The sequence below is a fragment of the Heteronotia binoei genome, chromosome 13, assembly GCF_032191835.1.
Source record: "Heteronotia binoei isolate CCM8104 ecotype False Entrance Well chromosome 13, APGP_CSIRO_Hbin_v1, whole genome shotgun sequence".
NCBI classification, from domain to species: Eukaryota; Metazoa; Chordata; class Lepidosauria; order Squamata; family Gekkonidae; genus Heteronotia; species Heteronotia binoei.
Window position 1 is genome coordinate 26158930 of NC_083235.1, and position 24636 is coordinate 26183565.

The 24636-nt window shown below is 49.1% G+C and overlaps 1 protein-coding gene across 1 annotated transcript in view; it reads right to left on the reverse strand.

Moving 5' to 3' along the window:
• DCTN2 (dynactin subunit 2) overlaps positions 1–24636 on the reverse strand; it is a 65125-nt gene that overhangs the window by 1267 nt on the left and 39222 nt on the right. The window contains exons 4-13 of the mRNA XM_060252125.1: positions 23103–23164; positions 22088–22186; positions 20427–20587; positions 19602–19755; positions 18053–18118; positions 10666–10704; positions 7389–7466; positions 7214–7285; positions 5577–5679; positions 5316–5407 (exon numbers count right to left, since the gene is read on the reverse strand). Coding sequence (XP_060108108.1) covers positions 5316–5407; positions 5577–5679; positions 7214–7285; positions 7389–7466; positions 10666–10704; positions 18053–18118; positions 19602–19755; positions 20427–20587; positions 22088–22186; positions 23103–23164 — 926 coding nt within the window. The remainder of the gene's footprint in view (positions 1–5315; positions 5408–5576; positions 5680–7213; positions 7286–7388; positions 7467–10665; positions 10705–18052; positions 18119–19601; positions 19756–20426; positions 20588–22087; positions 22187–23102; positions 23165–24636) is intronic.

A 24636-nucleotide genomic window follows, 5' to 3' on the forward strand; every position in this document is an offset into this window, starting at 1 on the left:
CGTTCCACAAGGCACGGGCTGCTACCAAAAAGGCTCTTGCTCTAGTGGTAGATAGCCGAGCTTCTTTTGGCCCAGGGATCATAAGGAGATTTTGGGAACTTAAATGCAGTGCTCTCTTGGGCTCATATGGGGAAAGGCAGTCCTCAGGTAGACAGGTCCCAGGCCATATTGGGCTTTAAAGGTCATGACTAGCACCTTGAAGCAAATCCGGAACGTTATTGGCAACCAGTGCAGCGTTTCTAGTGCAGGTTGAATGTGCTCCCATAAAAGTAACTCCAATAGCAACCTGGCTGCCGTGTTTTGCACTAGTTGCTGCTTCTGAATTTGGGTCAGGGGCAGCCCCATGTAGAGGGTGTTATGGTAGTCTATTCTCAAGATGACCATGTTCTGCTTTAAAAAAAATGCTCCTGCAGAATCATGGCACACATGTGCTTGCTCAGGATAGATGCACTCTGAAAACAGAGGTTGCACTCCAACACTACTGCAGTCAATGGTCACTCATACGCCTTAAAGCTTTTCATGCTAGCTCCCATTACGGTATCTGGTAGCAATGAGTTCCAAAGCTTGATTGTGTACATATATGAAAAAAAATTAATATAAGAACATAAGAGAAGCCATGTTGAATCAGGCCAATGGCCCATCCAGTCCAACACTCTGTGTCACACAGTGGCCAATATATGTGTGTGTGTGTGTGTATACACACACACACACATACATACATAACAAACACACATATATATATATATACACACACACACTGTGGCTAATGGTCACTGATGGACCTCTGCTCCATATTTTTATCCAATCCCCTCTTAAAGCTGGCTATGCTTGTAGCTGCCACCACCTCCTGTGGCAGTGAATGCCAGTGAATATAGAATTTTTTTTTTTACAGTAAGTGTAGTTCAGAGATGGAACCAGCTGCCCATGAAGGTGGTGAGCTCCCCTTCACTTCAAAACACAACTGGATGATTATTTGTTGGAGATGCTTTAGGCTAATCCTACATGGAGCAGGGGGTTGGACTAGATGGTCTTTATGGCCCCTTCCAACTATGATTCTATGAAGCAATCATTGGCTTGTTTTAAAGCTGAAGCCTGTGCAGGCAGAAGTATGCACTCTGTAAGAAACTGTGTTGTTTTCCTAAGTGCATACTCTGCCCATAGGGGCTGGAGAGTAGGGCAGCAGTTAGCTGGGACAGATGGGCAGGCAAGAAGGGTTCCTCTGGACCTGCTGATTTCCCTCTGCAAATGAATTTGTCTTTTGAGAGCAACAGCACAGGAAACCCCAGCTCTGCCTAGCAATTCAGGGATTATTAGGAAAGAGGCTGAAAATAGAACAGAAAGATCAGGGGTGTCAAACATGTGGTCCAGGGGCCGAATCTTTTGCTTCCTTCTGCATAACAGCTTGCTTTGCAAGGCTTGCTCAATTGCACAGGAGCTACAGAGCAAAGCCTCTATTTTCTCCATTGCCTGAGGCTCCTCCCTTGGGGAAGAAGGGGGGGAGGGATAGCTTGCTTTGCCAGGCTCTCTCAATCGCACAGCAGTGCTACTGTGCCAAGCTTCTCTTCCTTCTTTTTCCCCCTCTCCCAAAATACTAGAACTCGAGATGATGGGTAGTCGATTCAGGACAGACAAAAGAAAATACTTCTTTACACAGCAAGTTATTAAAATGTGGAATTCACTGCCAAAGGATGTAGTGATGGGCACAGGCATAGAAGAAACAGGTTTAGACAGAATCATAGAGGATAGGTCTATCAGTGGCTACTAACAATGATGGCTGAAGGGAACCTCTCAGAGGCAGTAAACCTCTGAACACCAGTGCCTCTACATCCTGTTGTGGAATGAGCTGGCTGGCCTCTGTGTGAGACAGGATGCTGGACTGGATAGACCACTGGTCTGATTCAGCAGGGCTCTTCTGATGTTCTTAAATTGCAGTTTCTGCCTTTAGTTCCCCTGACGACCCTTTTTGTATCTTGAGACATGGTGAATCACTTTTCCCTACGCATGCCCACTGCATCCCTTCGACTGTGAAAGTTGCAGATGGAACCCTGTTGTTTGATGAGCGGTCCTGCCCCATCAGCTCTCCTGTGATAAGCATGACTTGAGGGTGGTAAGTCATCCTTTGGCACCCCTGAACTAATCGTGGAGGCCAGGAAGCTAGAATGCCATCACCAGAGCCATGCAAATTGACCTACAAAATGCAAACAGAGAGCACTTTGGCCGCCATAATTCCAAGTATGACAGACAATGATTCCGCCTTCCTCTTGGCACAAACAGGGGTGATCTCAATCATTTAAGTTGGTTTTTCATTTTCTGTTGCTTTTGTTTCCAGACCTCATCACTGCTAGAGAAACAAAAATGCCACCTTTTGGAGAATACTGATGCAAGCAGGAGCTGTGTGCTGGCACATAACTGGCCATGCTCCTTTGCATCATGCGTGCTGGCTGGTTTGCACGGGTCCTAACGGTTGTGCTGATGTCGCTGATGTGCTCTTTTGACTGGATCTTTTCAAAAACTGGTCTCTCTTTTAACACCCCTCCCACCTCTTTCTGGCTTGCAACTTCTAGTATAAGTGCACCGATCCACCTAGCACTCCCCTGATCTTATCAGATCTCAGAAGCTAAGCAGGGCCAGCCCTGGCTAGTATTTGGATGGGAGTAGAGCTTTTTCTGTACACTGCAGGAACTCCTTTGCATATTAGGCCACACACCCCTGATGTAGCCAATCCTCCAAGAGCTTACAGGGCTCTTAGCACAGGACCTCCTGTAAGCTTCAATAGGATTGGATAGATCAGAAGTGTGTGGCCTAATATGCAAAGGAGTTCCTGCTACAAAAAAAGCCCTGGATGGGAGACCTCCAAGGAGCACCAGGAGCGTGACACAGAGGCAGGCCATGGGCAAACCACTTCAGAACATCTCTTGCCTTCAAAACTCTTTGAGGTTGCCATAAATCAGCTGTGACTGGAGGGGACTTTTCTCCACCACCAACATGCATACGCATGTCTATGTAAACCGCCCTGAGCCCGCCTCGGCAGGGAGGGTGGGATATAAATGGAACAAAATAAATAAATAAAATAAAGTGTGTTCTGACCCACTATGCTGGAATAGCCCTGACCTGGATAGCCTAAGCTAACCCAATCTTGTAAGATCTCAGAAGCTAAGCAGAGTAGCCCTGGTTAGTGCTTGGATGGGAGACCTCCAAGGAATACCAAGGCTGTGATGCAGAAGCAAGCGGTGGCAAACCACCGTTGAACATTTCTTGCCGAGGGGCGTGGCGTCGCACGCATAGGGAATGGACGCCTGAAAACAGAGCTCCTTACTTACCCCTGCCAAATCCACTTAAGCAAGCGCCCAGCGTTGTTGTTTGTTTTCTTTTTTTTCTTTAATTAGTATGGGAACAGTAGATGGTCAAAAATCCAGATCAAAAAGAAACTCAAGGAACTCTGTTAAAGACTATTTTCCCAAAAAGCCTAAGGCTAAGGCCTCAGGAAAAGCAAGCAGCCCTGCAAGCAAGATGGCGTCGGGAGAAGGGGAAAACACAGCAGCAGACCTAGCTTCATTTCGTTCTGAGGTAATGGAGGCTTTTCAAAAACTGGAAAAAAATATGACTGACAAAATATCTGCCATGATCCAGCCCCTTTCTGCTCAGTTGGAGGGTTTCAAAACGTCCTTAGAGAAGGTGGCAGAGACTGCAGATTCTGCTTTTAACATGGCATGTGCTGTGCAGGAGGACACTCAGTATTTTTATAAAAGAGATGAATGGGCCACTGATAAAATTATTGCACTTGAGAACCAACTGAAAATGGGGAATGTTAAAATTCGCGGGCTCCCCGAGAACTCTGCCTCTCCCTCTGACCTAAAATCTCTTATAGCCTCCTGGCTATCAAAGGCATTGGGTTTTTCTGAATCTGATCTTTGTGCCCTGGAGGCTGCATATAGAATTGGCCCTTTGCGCACACAGAAAACTTCGTTGCCTAGGGACATTTTAGTCCGTTTCTCTTCTGCCTCAGTTAAATCCAAGCTGCTGCAAAAAGCCCGGGCTATAAATCCACTTCTGCTAGGAGATTACAACATCCAAATTCTACAGGATTTGTCTTCTGAAACCTTGCAAAGGCGGAAAATTTTGAAGCCAATTATTGAAATCCTGAACAGGGAAAACATCAGATATCGATGGGTTGCTTCGTACAAGCTGCAAGTTACTGTACAGGATCGGTCGTTTGTCGCTGGAGGCCTTGACTCAGGCCTAAGCATGCTGAGAGATTTGAATCTTCCTGTTCCCACCGGCCTTATAGAAGCAGTCTCACATGTTCACTCAATAACTTCAGACACTAGATGGCGTCGTGTGCCTATGAACCGTCCTGATCGGCCTGTTTCTCCTAGAAGCTAAACGCTGGAACTGTTGCTATGCAGAAATCTTCCCTTTTTTGTGTGGATTCTTGACGTCCCCTTTTTTTTTTTTTTTTCCTGACATATAAGCTTTGCCTACTGAACTGCTGACTTATAAGCTTTGCCTACGTGTAACTCTGTCACGGCTTAGAAATATGCTGATGATTGTTTCGTGCCTATGAAGCAATGTTTATATACGAAATTGGGGGGTCCCCCCCCTTTTTTTTTTTGGTTATTTATATCTTTTTGAACATTTCTTGCCTTGCAAACCCTATGGTGTCACCCTAAATTGGCAGTAATGTGGTGGCGCTTTCCAGTCTCCGCTGCTCTGGAATAAACTTTGTTTGTCTTTAAGGCAGTGATCCCCAACCTTTTTGGTACCAGGGACTGGTTTCCTGGAAAATAATATTTCCAGGGACTGGGGGAGGGGGGACAGTGCTGGAGTTTTTGCCACCCCAGGCCATCTCCCCATCCATACCCCTGTCACTGCCCCCGAGGGTCTGTAAATGTGTGTGGGGGGGAGCCAAGGGCAGCTTCTGCTGCCTCCCTGCTTGGTGGTGAGGGGCAGAAGCAGCCAATCTGCCTCCCCCTCCCATTTAAAGACCCCCGTGGATCAGGCAGAGATCTTTAAATGAGGGGATGGGGAAGGTCGTTGTTGCGCTGCCCTTTCTGCCAGCCCTGGACTGGGTGGATGAAAGAGGCGGTGTGGCCTCGCTCTGAGGCTGGCTCCCCTACAAGAGGAGGCAGCTTTGGAGGTAGGCCGTGCTGCCTCTTCAGCCCACCAAGGTTCCGGGCGGGCAAAAGGGACACTGCAGCCTGCTTGCTATCAGGCCACGGACTGGTACCGGTTCCTGGCCCGGTGGTTGGGGACCTCTGCTGGACTCCTGTTTTATTTCCAGGCACAAAGGTCATTCCCAAAGCTCCAAGTCCTACCTGGGTCAGCAGAGTGATGTTATCCTTCAAGGAATTAGCAATCATCTGTTGAGTGGTGTCCAAATGAGTCAGGAGCTGCCCAAACTGCATGGCTGTAACATACGAGAACCGAGAGTTAGCTTGGGGCAAGAGGCAAAGGGAAGTCTGTTCGGCATCAAAGTAATACAAGACCAGAAGGCAGAGGTGCTCTCCCGCGTCAAACCTCGGTATCATCTGGCTCATAAGCGTGCCTCATTCTCCCGAAGCAGCCCAGAGGCTCACCTTGCTCGTGCAACTGCTTCACGGTGACCATGCGGCGCACCACCTCGGGGAGGGAGCTGGCCAGGGGGCTCCAGCGCTGCACAATCTCGTAGAGCTGATGTACCTGCGGAGAAGAGGAAAGGAGGTTCTGTAGGAGCAGAAGGCAAAACAGGAGGCTGGCCCTGCTACCACCTCTGTGCCCCCAATACACACACGCCACACACCCACAACAAAAGAAAAAACAGGTTGCCCTGGATACTGGCAACACAAACAGCTGTAGTCAGCTTTTTTTTTTAACTCTGTCACTTGAGGACTGCCACATTTGGCAGGGACTTGCAGCTGTGAACCCACCACCACAGATTTAACACAGCAGACAGGAAGTTCACGTTGCCTGGTGTGACTTCAATGATTCACACATACAACAGCTGTCCTTTAAGCCTTCAGGGGGAAGATGTTCACACAGGAAATTCACAAATACCTCCCCCTAAATTCACAGCCATGCTGATCCTGTGAATTTTTGGGGAGGTGTTTGTGAATTCCCTGCATTGTGCAGGGGGTTGGACTAGATGACCTTGGCGATCCCTTCCAACTTTATGATACTATGAGCCGGTCATATGGCTGAAACAAGTCATTCACACATCTCTGTCCTGGGAAATAAGAGCCATAGCAGCCAATTTTGCTTAGGGGGACTCTTTTACCCCCTGACCCCAGTGGCAGGGCCTAGCAAAGAAAGCAACACAATGGAGAATGTTAATCTTTTCTTGATTCCTCTCTCAGAGTAGGACGAAACCTTGTAAATGTAGAAAACCTAAGGGTGGAATTCCAGCAAGAGCTCCTTTGCATATTAGGCCACACACCCCTGATGTAGTCAGTCCTCCAAGAGCTCACAAGAGTCTTTTTGGTAAACTCTTGGAGGACTGGCAACATCAGGGGTGTGTGGCCTAATTATGCAAAGGAGCTCCTGCTAGAATTCCGCCCCTGAGAAAACCAGTGCTTTTTGCGACCAGCATCAGGAATCACGCAGACAAGGTTAGGTCCAGGTGGGCAGCCGTGTTGGTCTGAAGCAATAGAGCAAAGTTAGAATCTGATGGCACCTTTAAAACCAACCAAGTTTTATTCAGGGCATGAGCTTTCATGTGCCAGCCGCATTTAGTTGAACAACGAAATGGAATGTAAAGAACAGCACTACATATAGAGAGTGGGTAGTGAATTAGCAAACAAGGTTAGGAGATTTCATACAGCTCTTTCTCCTAACCTTCCAAATCCTAGGCTTCTGTTTTGGGATGCTGCAGTCTGGACTCTGCTCTTGTATGCTGCTGCAGAGGCAGCCCTGAAGCGGCAGGGGGAGTGCTGAGACATTCAGCCTTCCAACCACAGGCCAGACCAATGTTCCCTATAAGCTGCAGAGTCTTGTGAGCAAAAATTCTCCTTTCGAGCTACTGGCATTAAAGTTGTGAACCACTGCATAAATTAGTGTGCTCTGGGGCCATGTTTCCTGAGCTAAGATAAAAATGTGTGAACTGGAGGCTAAAAATCTGTGAGCTAGCTCACGCTAACTCAACTTAAAAGGAACACTGGGCCAGACATGTATATACATCACAGCCACAAAGCCCTGCGGGTTACTGACAGCTCAACAGTGGAAGGTTCAAGGGTCTCACCTTGCTTTGGGTGTCTGCGTCCTCCACCGCTGCCTTGTGCTTGGCAATCTCATTCACTTTTCCCAAGACGCTCTAGGGATGAAGGGTAGGCAGTTAGAGAACTTCCAGCACCCTCCACCCTTCTCCCTGCAGCCCAAACGTGGAGATGACAAGAACTCTCATAGCACTGACCCACCTGTAGCCTTGCTTCCACCTGGTCCAGGGATGCCATGTCTAGGGCGCTGACTTTCACCTGCAAGATCTCCACCGTTTCCTGAGAATAGAAGACATTGGAAATGCACAGCAGAATTAACACCGACATGCAAGAACAATTAAATCCATCTAGCCAGTTCCAAATCAATACTGGGAACTTAATATTCGCACCTCTACTTTGCCCTCCCTTCCTCTGAATCCCTTGCCTGACTACTACCTTCCTGCTAACACCCAGGGCTTTTGTTGTCGCAAGAACTCCTTTGCATATTAGGCCAAGCCTGAGATGCAGAAGTATTTTCCTGGTCTCCTCCAGAAGGAAACATTTGACCCACAGAGGAGTGGGCAGATGGGAAAGAGAAAAATCCTTTTGCATGGAGCTGAAGGAGCCATTTTGGCTGACTCCAGCTGTGGAAAGGACCTCTCACTTCTGGGCTCCATCTTGATTGCCAGCCCTCCTACATGGAGCAGACACAGGGCTAGCTGCCCCAGTGAAGATTTCAAGGTAACAGGAAGCATTTAGTTAGTTCCAAGTGGGCAGCTGTGTTGGTCTGATGCAGCAGAACAAAGTAGGAGTCAAGTTTCACCTTTAAGACCAACAAAGTGTTATTCAGAATGTAAGCTTTTGTGTGCATGCACACTTCTTCAGACGAAGAAACAGGGTACAGTGGGCTGAAATACATGTAGGTGGTGAGTTAAGAGTGTAAATTGATACAAAGGATCAAATTGCAAAATAGTGGAATAAACTGGTCTGGATAGCAATAAAAGGTAATAAAAGTTGCCTGTTAATTGTTGCTGCTGCAAGTCTAGGTAAAACAAAAGTACATGTATTTCCTAGTTCTTGTCACATCAGCTTTTATGCTTTACAAGCCTGCGTTACAATCAGACCAGCTGAGAGAGTTGAGGAACAGGGGTTGTGTGTTTACACTTGCCTTCTCCATCCATATGCACATGGGGACTTTCCCCTTTAACAACTTCTTTACTTGGTTAAGCACTGGGGGCTGTTCTCCATACCACTTAGACCTCCACTGCTCAACCATGCTAATTTCAAGTGTGGTCTCTGTGATAATCAGGCACTGGCTAGCAGGAGATGAAAGCACCAGGCAGGGCTGTTAATCAACAATGCAGAAAGGAAGCTAGGAGCACTGGGCCTCTTGGTGGGTATTTCTGAAATCAACCACCTGGTGGCAGTGTCCTGAAGGAGATGCATGAGAGAACCCCTCTGGGAGTCAGCTAAGCCAGGAGAGCCATGCATCACCGGGTGCTTGGGGGAAAACAGTGGGAGGGCTTCTGAAGTCCGGCCCTGCTGGTGGACTTCCTGATGGAACCTGGGTTTGGGCTATTGTGTGACACAGAAGATTGGACTAGATGGGCAATTCTCTCGTGTTCCTAAACTTGGAACAGTCACTGGAGCCTAGATGCCTAGGAGGACCAAAATGGTGAGCAGGACCATATGACCACAAGATGTTACAAAGAAAAGGGGAACAACAGAGCAGCATCAGATTAGCATCTCTTGTGATGCCGAGTTCTCCGTGTTGAGACACAGACAATCGCTAGAAGTCATGGGAGATTCTCACCTAATCCCTCCCCAGCCTGATATTTTGTGGCTGGCTCCACTTCCCATGGTGGTCATTTTGCTCTTTGCCTCTGCCTCTTGTGGCAACCATTTTGTGGTTGCACCCCCTCCCCAAAAGGTGCCCATAGGCTCAAAAAGGCAGAGGGACCCCTGCTCCACACCATATAGAACTAATGGGCCAAACGCTTATTCTCCTCAAAGTTTCATTATCACTTCCTCCTTCCCTTTTTGTCCAGTGCCAAAAGGCACCAAGGTTTTACATCCTTCCACAACACAGCCTGTCTGGCCTCTGCACCCGTGAAATAATGTAGTATCAGACCCAGACCTGCCCAAGGATTTTTGGGGCCCTATACCTGGGCACCCAAGCCACCTCCTCACTGCCATGCCACAGGGAGCAGGAAAACAGCACCCATCCTCCTCCTGCTGCCCCACAGCAAGGCAGCAGCCAAGTTTCCAAGCTGCAGAGGCCAGGTGCATCAGCAATAAGAACATAAGAGAATGTAAATAAAGCCATGTTGGATTAAGACAGTGGCCCACCCAGTCCAACACTCTGCCACACAGTGGCAAAAAAACTAGGCGCCATCAGGAGGTCCAGCAGTGGTGGCCTGAGGGTGCATGGCACCCCAGGCAGGCGCCCCCCCCATAGCGCTGCAAACCACACACACACCCCTGGGGCCGCACCACGGTGCTCAACTGCCCCCTCCTTCCCTTTCTGTCCCGTCGCCTCCCCCCACACACGCGATCACAGCATACTGTAGCTGGAAGGGCCTGGGGAGGGAGGTGATGGGACAGGATGGGAAGGAGGGGGTAGGTGGCGGTGGCAAGGGAGGAGGCAGGCATGTCGTGGCTGGCAGAGCCAGGCACAGGGGGGCAGGAGGCAAAGGGATGAGAAGGGAAAGGAGGGGTGGGTGGCAGCAAGCAGGTGCGCAGGTGGAGGAGGAGGCAGGCACACCGCAGCCAGTAGGGTCCAGGCACGGCAGTGTGATCACACAGGGGGTGGGGTAGTGAAGGGAAAGGAGGGGCGGGTAGCGGCAGGTGGGCACGCGAACTGTAGAGGCAGACAAACTAGGCGCTTGCCTCCGGCACCGGGGGGGGGAGCCCAATTTGGAGCCCCCACCCTCCCAGCGCCCTAGACAATAGCCTAGTTTACCTAGTGGGTGAGCCGGCCCTGGGGGCCAGGGCACTAGAAGTCCTCCCACTATCCCGCCCCGCCGCCCCCGGCACCAAGAATACAGAGCATCACTGCCCCAGACAGAGAGTTCCATCTATACCTTGTGGCTAATATGTTTTAGCTCCGCCCACTCTTCTTGCTCTCTGCAGCAGGGAAGGAAACCACTGTTTGCCTCCTCACTACCTACCACAGTGAGGCAGAAAGGGACGAAGGAAGGGAAGGGAAAGAAGGCTGAGCCTGCCCCATCCCTCAGAGGCAGGGAAGGAGCAAGCTCCCTGCTTGCCACCCACAGGGGCCTCCCAGGTCTGTCTATTGCTGTGGCAGACACTAATGGTGGACAGGCTTGGGAGATGGGGGTGATGATGCTGGCTGTCACCCCTCTAACTTTGGCACCCTAGGCAATTGACCTAGGTGCACCTAGTTGACGGACTGCCCTTGAGAGGCCCCTTCATGCCCAAATCCTTAGCAACAGCCACCCTCTCTGCTTCCATTTGTGACCTCCAGTCCGAGCCTCACCATAAGACTGGCTCCCTGCAGTCCAACAGTCAGAGGATTCTAAGGAGGAGAGAGAATGCAAAGGATTAGCTAAGTACACGACAGTGCCAGTTATTACAAGTGCAGAGCCTCTCCTTACCATAGGATAGATGCTGCTACACACTGAGCCAGGGTGCAGACAGCGGAGGAGCATCAGGGAAGTATGGAGGCTCCATGACTCAACTGTATGCACGGCAACCAACTCCACGGACTCTCCTGCTGCTGTCTGGGAGCTGATCATGCAACAGATGAGCCACCCATGATTTAGGACAATCCCTCTTCCCTTACAGACACCAACGGGCATCACATCCCTTCTAAGCGATTTCACAACACCCTCTCCTTTGAGAGACAGCTGTTATTACAAACTTCAACAACTCTCTCAGATCAGGCTGGAAGTTCACATCACTCAGGGACTTGTTTCTGAGAACAGCCCAAATCCATGATCTATCTACCAAATTTGATACTCAAGAGGTATCACATGGAGCAGGGGTGGCCAAACTGTGGCTCGAGAGCCGCATGTGGCTCTTTCTCACATACTGTGTAGCTCTTGAAGCCCCCACCGCATCATCAGCTGGCTTGCAGATGGCATTTAAAGTTGCTTTCTTTCCACCTCCACCTCCCCCTATCTTTTTGCCTTCCTTAAGTCCTTCCTGCTCTCAAACATCTGATGCTAATGTCCTGTGGCTCTCAAACATCTGACGTGTATTCTTGTGGCTCTTATGTTAAGCAAGTTTGGGCACCCCCGACATGGAGGTTCCATTGAGCTACTGCCGTGGGTGGCTACTGTCCCCATTAATTTATCTCGTCCCCCTTTTAAAGTCACCTAAGTCAATGGGCTGTCATCAGACCTTGTAACTCTGAACTCCATTAACTATACAAAGATGCTTGTCCATCTGTCCTAATTAGACTTCCACCATCAGTTTCACCAGGTGACCTGAGCGTTGCTGTAATGAGAGAACAGGAAGTGCACACTTGGAGCCACCCGTGACAGTGATGGATAGCAGAGACAGGGCAGAGGGAAAAAACAGGTTGCTTACCTGTAACTGATGATCTTCGAGTGGTCATCTGTGCATTCACACCCATGGGAGAGAGCGCGCCTGCGCTGATCCGATCGGTACTTAACAAGCCAAAGGATTTTCGCGCTCAGCTCCAGTGGGCATGCGCAAGAACCCCACCACGCATGCTCACAGAGTGGGCGCGGACATCCCATCAGTTCCTTCTGACCGCTGTATGATCCTAAAGAGTGCTGAAGGACCGACAGCAGTGGGGAAGGAGGGTGGGTGGTGTGAATGCACAGATGACCACTCGAAGATCATCAGTTACAGGTAAGCAACCTGTTTATCTTCTTCGTGGTCTCTGTGCATCACACCCATGGGAGATTAGCAAGCTAGGCCTATGTCTGGAGGAGGGTGCTGGATTCAGACACAGCAGACAGCAGAAGCACATTGCACACTAGGAAAAACACAAGTGTAGATAGACAGTAGAGGCATAGCAGCTTGCTGACTGGCCTAGATCGTAGCTCTGTAGATCTGTATAGACCTCTGTGGATCACCTGATGCAGCAGAGACATGGCTAAGGCCCTAGTTGAGGGACCTCAAGGCAGGTAAAGAGGCAACCCATGGTAAGGGACAGTAGAGCTCAGGATGTCCTGTTAGGCCTCCGGGAAGTCTCAGATCTTACAGTTTAGCTTGGAAGAAACTGTGGAGAAGAACAAGTTAGTATTGTTTCTAGAGTTGAATGAAGAACACAAAAGGAGGACCCTTTTGATATCCAAAGAAAGGAGACTTTCTTTATTTACCAACCCACAAAAAGAGTGTTTGCAAAAGAGATGTCAGAGTTACAAAGGGAATTCAGACTCTATTTCCAAGAGAAAGAATACCGCTGGAGAGTGGGGAAGAAGTATATTCTCATCATGAAAACAAAGGGTATCATAACATAGAGCCAGTAGTCCAGCTATCCAACCAGTGAGAGAGACAGCCCTCAATAACGCTGCTCCCTATGACAAGAAATGAATTGAACCAGTAGCCAGGGGTTTGGAGAGGTTCCCTGGCAGGATTGATAAGAGAAAGGCAGATGCCAGGCGGAGTGGTCATTTGGCATAAAGATGAAAGCCGAGGTGGCCTTTAGGAAGTGAGTAATAGGAGAGTGTGAGGATGACCGGTACTCATCAATGGAGGTACAGTGTGCCAAGACGGCCAGGAGGCTGTCCAACCCAAGAGGAGTTGAGGCTGCAGCCCACAATTATGCCAATAGGATGTTCCATATTTGGAAGAAAGTAGGGGGAGTCTCTGGGACGAGATGACGCAGAAGAGGAAAGTAGCGATGGCAAAGCCATCATAGTTATGCCCTAGAGCAGTGAGGGCATGGCTTCGGAGTTTGTTGGCTACCCTGGAATTTCAAGGTGCACATGGGAACACGTAGAGATATTGGCTGCGTCGCAGGAAAGGAGACAAGATCTGGTATCCACTCCTGCTCTGGGGTAGAACTGCCGATGTTTCCTATCTTACTCAGATGCTGTCGATTGATGAGTGACCCCAGAGGCATAACAGAGGGTGGAGAAAAACCTCTCAACGTGAGGGGATGACGCCCTGCAGGTTCAAGAAATCACCTGTATGTTCAGGTCCGCAAGTGGGCAGATGACTTGTGGGAAGAGTGGAAGTCCATACCGTCTGTCAACATTCCCAGTACTAGGGTATAAGCATCCTGGCAATAGTCCATCTGTGACAGCTATAAGATGAGGGATGAGGCATTTATGCAAGGGTGAACACAGACCTCTCTGCAAGTGATAGCTGAGGGAAGTGTGTAGTGGATCTTATCGCCAGCGTTCCCAGAAAATGATGTGGTAGTTGGCATGGTCGGGAGGTTATAAGTGACTTGATACAGCCTGTCCTTGCCTCCCGTTCCCGGTATTCCAAGGTCTCCCATCCAAGCACTTGACAGGGTTGGCCCTGCTTAGCTTCTGAGATCCGATGAAATCAGGTTCGCCTGGGCTATCCAGGTCAGGGCTGGTAAGCTCTTGACACGGGATCATTCATGTGCATCTTCCAGAATCAGACACTGGTTTGTAATGATCCAAAAGGAAGGACAGGGAGTTGGAGAGATGTCCCGAAAAACAGAAAGAGCTCCCATTATGCACCAATCCCATGGTTCGGGCAGTAGGGAGAAGTGGAGCAACAGGGGGTCTCTAATGTAGGACATGCATGAGGAGGCTGGTAAGCACCCGGACCGAGGTGGTTGAAGCCATAAGGCCCAGCGAGGATAGACATGGAAAACTGTGTGTTCTTACCATGTTCGGAGCACATGTTCAAAAGAGAAAGTTCTGCACTCCCCATATGATGTGTGCACGTGTGTGGACCCCACAGGCTAGCATTCATAGTTGTCCCTGTGGACTGGGCTATGTTTAAAGGATTTTAGATGTCTTCCTCTTTCTTTCTTTCTTTCTTTCTTTCTTTCTTTCTTTCTTTCTTTCTTTCTTTCTTTCTTTCTTTCTTTCTTTCTTTCTTTCTTTCTTTCTTTCTTTCTTTCTTTCTTTCTTTCTTTCTTTCTTTCTTTCTTTCTTTCTTTCTGTTTGGAGTTAGCAACCAACAGTTACAAGAGTGTGGTTAAACCTAGGAAGCAGAGCAGGCTGAGAGTTATAGTTTGAGAGGGATGCATGATGAATTCAAGTGCCCAATGGAAGTGAAGTGGTCCAACTGAAATGTAGTGGGAATACACACTCAGTAAATTAGGGGTGCCAATCCCTACTTCACATTAGTTGGCAGGAGCATATCACGCAGGGCAGTCCTGCTAAAATTGTACTAGAGGGTCTAGTACTAGTGTCAATTGGAGAGCCAGTTTGGTGTAGTGGTTAAGTGCACAGACTCTTATCTGGGAGAACCAGGTTTGATTCCCACTCCACCTGCACCTGCTAGCATGGCCTTGGGTCACCCAAAACTCTGGCCGAGGTTGTCCTTGAAAGGGCAGCTGCTGTGAGAGTCCTTTCCAGCCCCACTCACCTCACAGGGTGTCTGTTGTGGGGGAGGAAGGGAAAGGAGATTGTGAGCCGCTCTGAGACTCTTCGGAGTGGAGGGCGGGATATAAATCCAATATCATCTTCTTCATCTAGTGCTCTGTGGATCCTGATGAGGCAGAGGCCTCCCAGTCCTGTTCTTGATACCATGAAGTGCTGAAAGGGAAGGTGGAAACTTGGAAGGGTAGAAGAGCTTAGTCCCTGAACAGGAATAACGGGACTTCTGCCAGAAGGACAGTTGGTATTAATATGAGCCTTCAACCGGCAGTTAGCCGATGCAGCTGCACTACATTCTCTCAGGTAAGAGAGAAAAGGTGTTGGTTAGTACTGAGGCAGAACCCTGCTCCTGGTAGAGTTCAGATGGTTGGTGCTAGGATTGTAGTTTGTTCTAGGCTGTGTTCCGGGTGGCATAGAACCTGGAGGCAGACCCAGATTGCAGGGCATTGTGATACTCCTGAGCATCTCATGCCAAATAGTATCTGCAGTAGAGTGGACAACAACTGTCTTGAGCAGGAAAACTTTAGTATATGTTCTAATACCCGACTGAGGCAGCAGAGCGAAGACATGATTGGCATCCAGGAATAACAACTACAAATGATGAGTTGTTGTGAGGACAAGAGCATGCCCCCTTTGAATTAGTTTGACAGCAGAATGCTGAACATACTGGGGGTGGGGGAGGCAGTGCTTCTGAGAGTTGTTGCTCTAACATAAACTGCCAGTAGCTGGTGTGAGTGGAGCAGCGGAGGGTCTAAACGCCAGGGTACCAACTGAATAAAATGTCCTGCCCAAGGTGTTAATTTCCCTCCCCCCCACACAAAAAAGGGGGGGCTAGAAAGAGTTCAGTCCCCAGTTCATGTATCGTACACATATGATCCAGCCAAGGAGAGGAACTTGGAGGAAGGATCGGTGTAGTTCGAACTTCTTACTCCTTTATGGCACTACTGCTAGAAAGGGGGTGGGTGGGTGGGTGCTAAAACAGCAAATGCCAAGTGAAATGATGTTAAACACCATTGCAGTGGTCGAGGGTTGAAGTTGATAGGAGAAAGCGTCAGGGTATAGTCTAATGCTTTCATGCATTCGCCATAGGAATTAGGGTCATCTGATGGTAAAGGCAGAGACCATAAAGCTCAGGGTAAAGAAACAGCGTGGAGGTAGGCAAGGCTTGATCTGCATCAAAAACAGCCAGGGGGTGCATAGAGATGCTGATATTCAGTGCTGATGGCAGAGCCATGTGAGTCTGCTCTGGAGGGCTGTGCAGATGCTTCTTCTAGCATTGATCCAATAATAGAGCAGCCAGGTCGTTGTTGCCAACTGTAGTATGATGGATGGTAAAGCATCCAGTACCTAAGGGAGGTTGCATATTGCTGGGCCAACCTGAGAGGTCCTTAGAACAAGAGCAACAAAAAGCTGCTGGGACACGGTGTGTGCCTCCTGCAGTCTGTCTTTATAAGAATAGAAAGAACCCACGTGAAAAAAAGAAAAGGGGGGGGGGGTCAGCATCATCGCTGCCGACGAGCCTCTGCCCTCGAGGTCGAACGTCGGTATGGGGGAGCGCTTTGGCTCCAGTGCCCACGAGACTGGCCAAGCAGAGGGGCATTGGCGCTTGGAGCCACAAGTATCGATGGGAGGTGCGTTTGTGCTATGAACTGGAGTGCGGAAGCACTCGGCTCGGGAATAAGCTGAGCGTCAGGGGGCTCAGTCGGCAATGTCAGACAGAAGCGATTGCCGATTCCGACGCTGATCCTTCCGATGCCGATCCTTCAGTGGGCAAGTGGCGTATGACGATAGAAGTCATGTTTGCCATGCCTGCTTCCACCTCGAATCCCTTGTCCTCCCCACAGCAGTTGCTGAAAGGTAGTGAGGACTCCGACTTCGATGCCGAGAATGCTCGTAGGTCAGAGCGGTCGGCGTCAGAAAGGGAAGAGCCATGAGAGTTTGTCTTGCTCTCAGTGGGCTCCGGCACCAACATAGCGAGTTGGGCCGTGTGTTGTCCAGGCTGGAAGACATCGAAGTCCATTGAATCAGTTAGGGAGACGACGCAAGCAGTTCGAACAGGCACATTGCTGGCTTTTTCCTCGTTAGTCAGGAGGATTGGTGAAGATCTGTACTGCGAGTCCCTCTCGGCAGGGAGAGGAGCGGAGGAAACGAATCAGGAGGGGAAATTTGATCCCAGCACTTGAGTCGGCAAGAGAGCCCGCCTCCATTGCTTTTCCGTAACGGGGAAGGGGGGGGAAAATGGGGGGGGGATCCGAAGGGCTGAAGAGAGTAAAGTTTTCGACTTTTCTCCATCTCACTAGGTTTGTTTTTGAGGTAACATGAGATTAGAAGTGGCTATTTGAAAGGGGAAGTAAATAAAAGTACCAGCCGGAGTGAGGAGATCAACTGATCAGCGCGGCGGTCAGAAAAGAACTGATGGGATGTCCGCGCCCACTCTGTGAGCATGCGTGGTGGGGTTCTTGCGCATGCCCACTGGAGCTGAGCGCGAAAATCCTTTGGCTTGTTAAGTACCGATCGGATCAGCGCAGGCGCGCTCTCTCCCATGGGTGTGATGCACAGAGACCACGAAGAAGATGCAGGACTTCTTCGCACAGTTCACTTGTTTTGTAGCTGTCACTGTTGCATTACGGGGAGGAGAACAAATACTGCAAACCACGCACTCCATGGAGCAGGGAACCATTCATCAGCATCTCTATCTGTTATACGTGTTGAACTCATTTGTTATAAGGGCTGAATCTGACATAAATGAGACCTTGTCAGGCCGAGCCATGTTGGGCTAGGCCCTGTGTGTACTTATTTAAGATTAGATAGCAGAGATATAAACTTTATAAAGGACACAGACAAACACAAAGATTTTTTTAAAAAATCAACTTAAAACATCCTTAAAATATTAGCACTCAGCCTTAAAGATGCTCTCTTTGTATTTCTTCCATGGGGCCCAGGGAACTGGGCAAAGGAAGCTCTAGCTCTTTCCTTCCTTCCACAGAGGACCAGGAGGGGGACGAGCCTCAGCCAACTGAAGGAAGAGAGGCTTGGCTCAGTAGCTCTGCTGTGCCTGGCAAAGCAAGCTCTCCCTCGCCCCCTTCCTCCCCAAGCAAGGAGCCTCAGCCAATTGAGAAAATAGAGGTTTTGCTCTGTAGCTCCTGTGCTATTGAGCCAGCCTGGCTGGCAAAGCAAGCTGTGATGCAGAAGAGAGGGAGAAGGAAGCAGATGACAGGCAGCTGCTTGGGGGCCTGACAGGAGTCCTCCAGGGGTCTGATTTGGCCTCTGGGCCACATGTTTGACACCCCTGTGTTATTAGATTCTTCCCACCACTTCCCAACATCATCATGTTATCTCCTGTCTTGCCCCCATAATGCTCACCTGGGGATCCTGTTCGCAGCGAACGGTGGCCTCCAACTCAGCCAAACGCTTCTCCAGTTCTGCGATCTGCACAGAGCAGAATGAGCAAATGAGAGACTAAATTCTTTCACTTTTTATCCTTCCCTTTTTTATCTTCCCTGGAAACCTCCTTTGTTTTCAGACTTGAAATATACTCCAGTAAGGTGCTTTCGCTCCAGCTGATTTCATTATTACCACCAGGCTTGGCAGCTTCTAGTGGCACAATCCTGTATGAGCTGCACTGAAGGGAATGAAAGATGGTGCAAGAACTCATAACCTGAGTAGTTTTCCATTAATTCCAATGGGCCTGGCACAAGAACACTTCCTGGCAGACTGCAACCAATCTTAACATCATCCAATGAGAGATTATTTATTACCTTATTACCCCAAACCAGGCGTTCACGACAATCAGACCATTCCAAGTCACCAATTCAGGCTCTTCCCTGTAAGCTCCTCTTCAGCACCAGCGTCGCACTGCTGTCTCTTTCAACTCTTGATTCTCTAACTTAACACAGCCGTGCACGCTTCCTCCTAAAATTACTCCATCTTCTGCCATCACCCACTTGAAAAAGAGACTCCCAGATGCTGGCAAACCTTTCCCTCTTTTCTTCACCCCTCTAACCCAGAGGAAGGCAGCTCCCAATACCCACCCCAGATAATTTTGCTTGGCACGCCAGACCAGCTCCCACCCAAACAACTCAGGAATCCCTGAAGCAGTGCTACTAGGTGTGGTGGCAGGGGAGAGGGTGACAGGAGGCGCTCACAGGGCTGCTGCTGCCGCCGGGATGTGCCTTGCTCCCAGTGTGTCTGGTCGAGCAGAACCCTCATATTTCTATTCTCCTCTCCCTCCTGGTTGCTGGAGGCACCAGAACCTTCACAAGTAGATGTTGTGGGAGTTTTCCTGGAGAGCCAGTCTGGTGTAGTGGTTAAGTGCGCGGACACTTATCTAGGAGAACGGGGTTTGATTCCCCATTCCTCCACACACAGCTGCTGGAATGGCCTTGGGTCAGCCAGAGCTCTTGCAGAGCTGTCCTTGAAAGGGCAGCTTCTGGGAGAGCTCTCTCAGCCCCCCCCCCCACCTCACAGGGTGTCTGTTGTGGGGGGGGGAGTAAAGGAGATTGTAAGCCACTCTGAGATTCAGAGTGAAGGGTGGGGAATAAATCCAATATCATCATCATCATCTTCTTCTTCTTCTATTCCTGATCTATCCCCTTCTCCACCATTCCACTCCCCTCAGCTCCTTCCTGGATAGTCTAATGGTTATACTGCATGATTGGTTTGAATGGTCATATTGTGTACAGCAGACATTTCCTCGTTACAATGGAAAGTCTAGAAAAGAGTACAAGAGTACACCTTGGAGGGGGGGGGGTGTTCAGAGCTTGTTCCAGGAGAAAGGTATGTTTGGACTGAATCTGCTGAGGCCACCTCTAAACCACTGAGCCGCTATGCAAACATCCCTTCCATCACCACCCTAAACTTTCCTTCCCATTTCCTGGGGAGGCATCAGTGACTAAGCCCTTCCCGTTCTTACCTTAGCAGCCTGAGAGAATCTGTCCTGCTCTGGCCGGGAATGCAGCTCGTAAGTCACCGTGTTGCCTGTGCCAGCAGGGGCTTTGGCAGGGCTTTTCCCACCTGCAGGGGCAGCCTTAGCGCTCTTGGCTGATTCCAGCTGAATGAGCAAACGCCTAAGACATTGAAGAGGACACGAGGCTTTATAGGGCACATGGCTTCCTGCACTGGTGGTAATAACTACTAATAACTACCCTGGTTCTGTATCTGCTTAATGAATTTGGTGGTCTATGTTACGCCGGTTTATCAATGGGGATAATTGTATCCCTTAGGGCAAAAGACTGGACATGGTTTTGTAACCCCCTCATGACCTGTGATCCAATTAGATCTAAGCATTGCTGCTGCATGAGCCTCCCCCAAACCAGAGACTACCTGGGATCAAACTCAGCTTCGAGTTAGAGTCTCAGGGTGGAAGACTTCATTTAAACTTTACCTTAAGGAGCGCAAAGGCTAGCTGCGCTAACTGGGATGAGGAATGCCAGAGCAGATTACCTTTTCACACATACTGCCTATGACGGAGAACGTGTGAACATGACCATGTGAAAACTGGTCCCACTGATGGACCTCCTGATGGTTTTTGGCCACTGTGTGACACAGTGTTGGATTGGATGGGCCACTGGCCTGATCCAACATGGCTTCTCTTATGTTCTTAAAACTATGTTAAGCTTCTAAGGTGCCACCAGACCTGCTTTATTTTCACACCGAAGAGTTCACCTTCTCAGCTCTGAAAACAGGCCCTCGGATAAAATCCTGGCTCAAACAAAGGACCGACTCTGCACCAACTTACTTGGCCAGAGCGCCATCAGGATCCGTTAAGTTGATGGCTGCGTCAGGCCCCAGGAGCTTCTCCAGGTGAGTGGAGACCAGCTGCTGCTTCAGGCCGGCCACCTGCTTAGCCAGGGCAACAGAAGTCAGCTTCTCCTCCGCCGTGGACTCCTTTACGGTGCTCTGCGGGAGGAGAAAAAGCCTGCGCTCAGTGGTCCATTTTAATTCATTCATATTCTGCTTTTCTTCTATGGAACTCCAAAGTGGTGTGGAAGTGTGTCTCCCAACAGCTAGTTTTGAGTCCAGTAACGCCCGAGAGCCCAACAAATAAGAGCTTTCAAAGGTCAAAGGCAGGGTCGGATTAACAATTAGGCCAAGTAGGCACTCGCCTATGGGCCCCCATGCCTTTAGGTGCCTCAGGCCGACTTCTGTCCCCCGGTTTCCCCCCTGCTTTCAGCCCTTCCAGCCTGCACACACAGCCAGCAACTGAGCAGCTCTTTGCCCAACTTGCCTGGTGCAGCTGATGCCAAGTTTGCCTCTCTCTGGCAGTTTTGTCAAAGGGGAGAAGCTGCCTACAGGCTGCAGCGGGGGCCATAGGCAGTGGTGTGGCTGCTCCAACTCTGAGATAATTTGCAAGGGGGGTCCCAAAATTGTGACTGCCTAGGGGCCACCACAGGGTTTAATCTGGCCCTGGTCAAAGGCCAATGCATTGGGTATCTGCCACAGGGAGCTCTGACCCTCGAAAGCTCATACCCTGAAAATATTATTGGTCTTTAAGGTGCGACTGGACTTGAATCCAGATGTTTCACTGCAGAACCAACATGGGCTACCCTCCAAAACTTTCCCCAGACAATCTCCCACCCAGAGGGCTGATTCTGCTTAGCTTCAACTATGCTGCTGTATCACACGTCTTCATCAGACTGTGATGTGAGCATCTGCGATCCAGGGCAACACCTTCCGGTACTGATGCTGATCCAGGGCAACCCAGCCCTCCATTGTCCCCTGTCCTTGTTTCTACTGGAAGAGCTTTAGACAGGCAGCACCTGTCTACTGAAAGATCTTTACTACTGAAGTATCTTTAGGCAGGGGCCACTGAACAGCCGGTGTGGTGCAGGGGCTAGAGGATTGGACTAGGATCTGGGAGACTCAGGTTCAAATCACCACGGGTGCCATGGAAGCTCACTGGGTGATTTGGGACCAGTCGCACACTCTCAGCCACCTCACAGGGTGGTTGTGAGGATAAAATAGAGGAGAGGAGAACAATATAAGCCGCTTTGGGTCCCCCCTTTGGGGAGAAAAGGTGGAATATAAATGAGGTATATAAACAAATCCAACCGACCAAGCTGGAAGATGGAAGTATTGTCTCCCACTTAATGAATGTCATCTTTACTAATGCTTTGGTGCGGAACCAGGACTGCCTTGTACAACTCTGTCATAGTTTTAATGAAACGGCAGCACAGAGATCTAACCGATGTACACATCAAATACATTTCAAGGCAGGTGGTCGTAAATCTTCTTCTAACGGAAGATTTTAACCTTAGTGTCCTGTTTGGTGGAGACTAGATGTAAAGAACTGAGAGAAGCCAAATCAACAGCTGTCAAAAGGGAACTGGAAACAGGACTAGAGAGACCCCCCCCCACACACCACTGTCTTTAAAAAAAACAGCACAGGGAAACTCTCACCTTGATCTTCTCCACTTCTGTTGTCAGCTCTTGAACTTCATGCAGCAGGCGTTGGTATTTCTGCTGGGGAGTCTCTTTCACCCCAAGTCCTTCCCCTAGCTTAAGAAAAAGACAAGAGTCTCCTGTCATCAGCAACAACAAAACAATGAGATCCTCGAACCTGTTAGCCAGATTTCTTTTCGCCCCAGTTCCTACAGCATAGCTGGTTTAAAGAAGATGTTTTCAAAGGGATAATCAAGAGCATAAGGTGTGCTATTAACTGTTGATTTTGCATGCATTCACTTTGTTTTTCTCCCTGAAGGACTCGGAAAGACAGGTGGGAACATCAAAGGTTGGCAGTAGCATTGAATGAGGAGGGAAAATATCTCTAGTTCTCAGAAATGAAAGACAATGAACTTGTCGTGAACTGTGCCACTACAGACTGTGGTGTTAAAACTCCTCATGGAAAATGACCTGTGTGCAGAAAACTAGCACATCAGGGAAAAGACAAAGCTAGAGTCCCTTCCACATGCAGAGAATTGTTTTATACAGAACATTTGATCACGTGAATGCAACCCAAGGGATAAAAATCCAGAAAGGTACAAATCAAGAAACAAGGTCTATGCTTGTGACTTGGATTGCCTGAACCAGTTTGTGTCACTTCTGAAGAATGAGACCAGCACAAACTTCAATATGTATTCTACCTCTGGGCTATGGAGTCAGGGAGCCATGGGATGGTTTTGCCTTTGGCCTACAGAGTCAGGGAGGCACAGCGTGAAAAGGCCAGACAGGACTGTTAGACATCTGAGGCCCCTACACTGGTTGATTCTTCATTTGCTCGTCCCTACACTGGTTGATTCTTCATTTGCTATGACTGCCATCCACTCATGCCCCCTGTGCCTCGATACAGCTTGGTCCCAGCCAAGGCTGATCTGTGGCAGGCTGCCAGACTGATGGCCTTAGCTCACGAATGAGCCACACCATAAGGCTGCTCCTCTCTTTAGATGCATTCACTCAGAACAAATCAGTTACTCACAATTTCATAATCTCCAGACTCATAACCGGTCCTTTTGGTTTTGCCGATACGATCGGAGAAGTCTAGAAAAGAAAAGGAGGATATTAACAATTACAAACTCTTTCCCACAGGCTCTTCGCTTTGAGAAGGGAAGTCTGTCCTATGAGGTTATATCTGAGGGCTGACTCATTCTACTAACTTCTCTTCCGCACCTTGCACAGGAGCTGGAAGAGGCCTGGCTGGGTAACTGTCTAGGTGCCCTAAAGCTACTGCCATTCCTTCCAATGGAGCAGTCTTTACATTCTAGAGCAGGGGTGATCTGGCCCTCATAACAAATGAGTTTGACACCCCTGCATACAATACTGCTTTGTCCAGTTTAGAACAAACCCAACAATCATTGCTAAGGGGTATTCTAAAATGTGTGCAATGGAACGAACACACAGCTACTGAAATCATCCTTTGCTTTATCTGAAAACAAATCAGCCAGTATCATAATACCCCTGTATAAATCAATGGTGCAGCCTCATTTGGAATATTGTTCATAGTTCTGGTCACTGCACCTCATAAAGGACTGAGGAAAAGACAGAGAAGGGCAAATAAAATGATTCAGAGGATGAAGAAAATAAGAGGTTAGGGCTCCTTAGCTTGGAGAAAAGATGACTAAAGGATGACAAGATAGGGGTTTACAAAATTATGCATGGGACAGAGAAGTACTTTTCTCCTTTTCTCACAATACAAGAACTTGTGGACACTTAGTGAAATCGATGAGCAGTAGGCTTAGAACAGATAAAAGGAAGTACTTCTTCGCCTGATAAATAATTAACAGTCGAATTCACTGCCGCAGGAAATGGTGGCAGCTACAAGCATAGACAGCTTCAAGAGGGAATTGGATAAACATATGGAGCAGAGGTTCATCAGTGGCTATTAGCCACATGCAGGAGTGGAATTCTAGCAGGAGCCCCTTTGCATATTAGGCCACACACCCCTTATGCAGCCAATCCTTCAAAAGCTTACAAGGCTCTCTTTTTTTAAGCTCTTGGAGGATTGGCTGCATCAGGGATGTGTGGCCTAATATGCAGAGGAGCTCCTGCTAGAATTCCACCCCAGGTCACACAGTATAGATGGAACTGTCTGGAGCAGTGATGCTCTGTATTCTTGGTTCTTGGGGGGGGGGACAACAGTGGGAGGGCTTCTGGAGTTCTGGCCCCACTGGTGGACCTCCTGATGGCACCTTGGTTGTGGCCACTGTGACACACAGAGTTGGACTGGATGGGCCATTGGCCTGATCCAACATGGCTTCTCTAATGTTCATATGTTGAATTAAAGTTACCGGTACCTGTGGGACCATTCAGCTGAGTTCTCATGGACCTTTCTTATATGCCCAGGGAAATGCTGATTGCCACTTTGGCATGAATCAGCAATTTTTCTCCAGGCCATTTTGGTCAGGGATCCTGGAGGTTTTTGCCATCTTCTAGGCAGGCAGCAGGGGTCCCAAAGGATGTATGTGGTGAGTGGGAGGTATTTGTGAAGTTCCTACATTGTGCACAGGATTGGA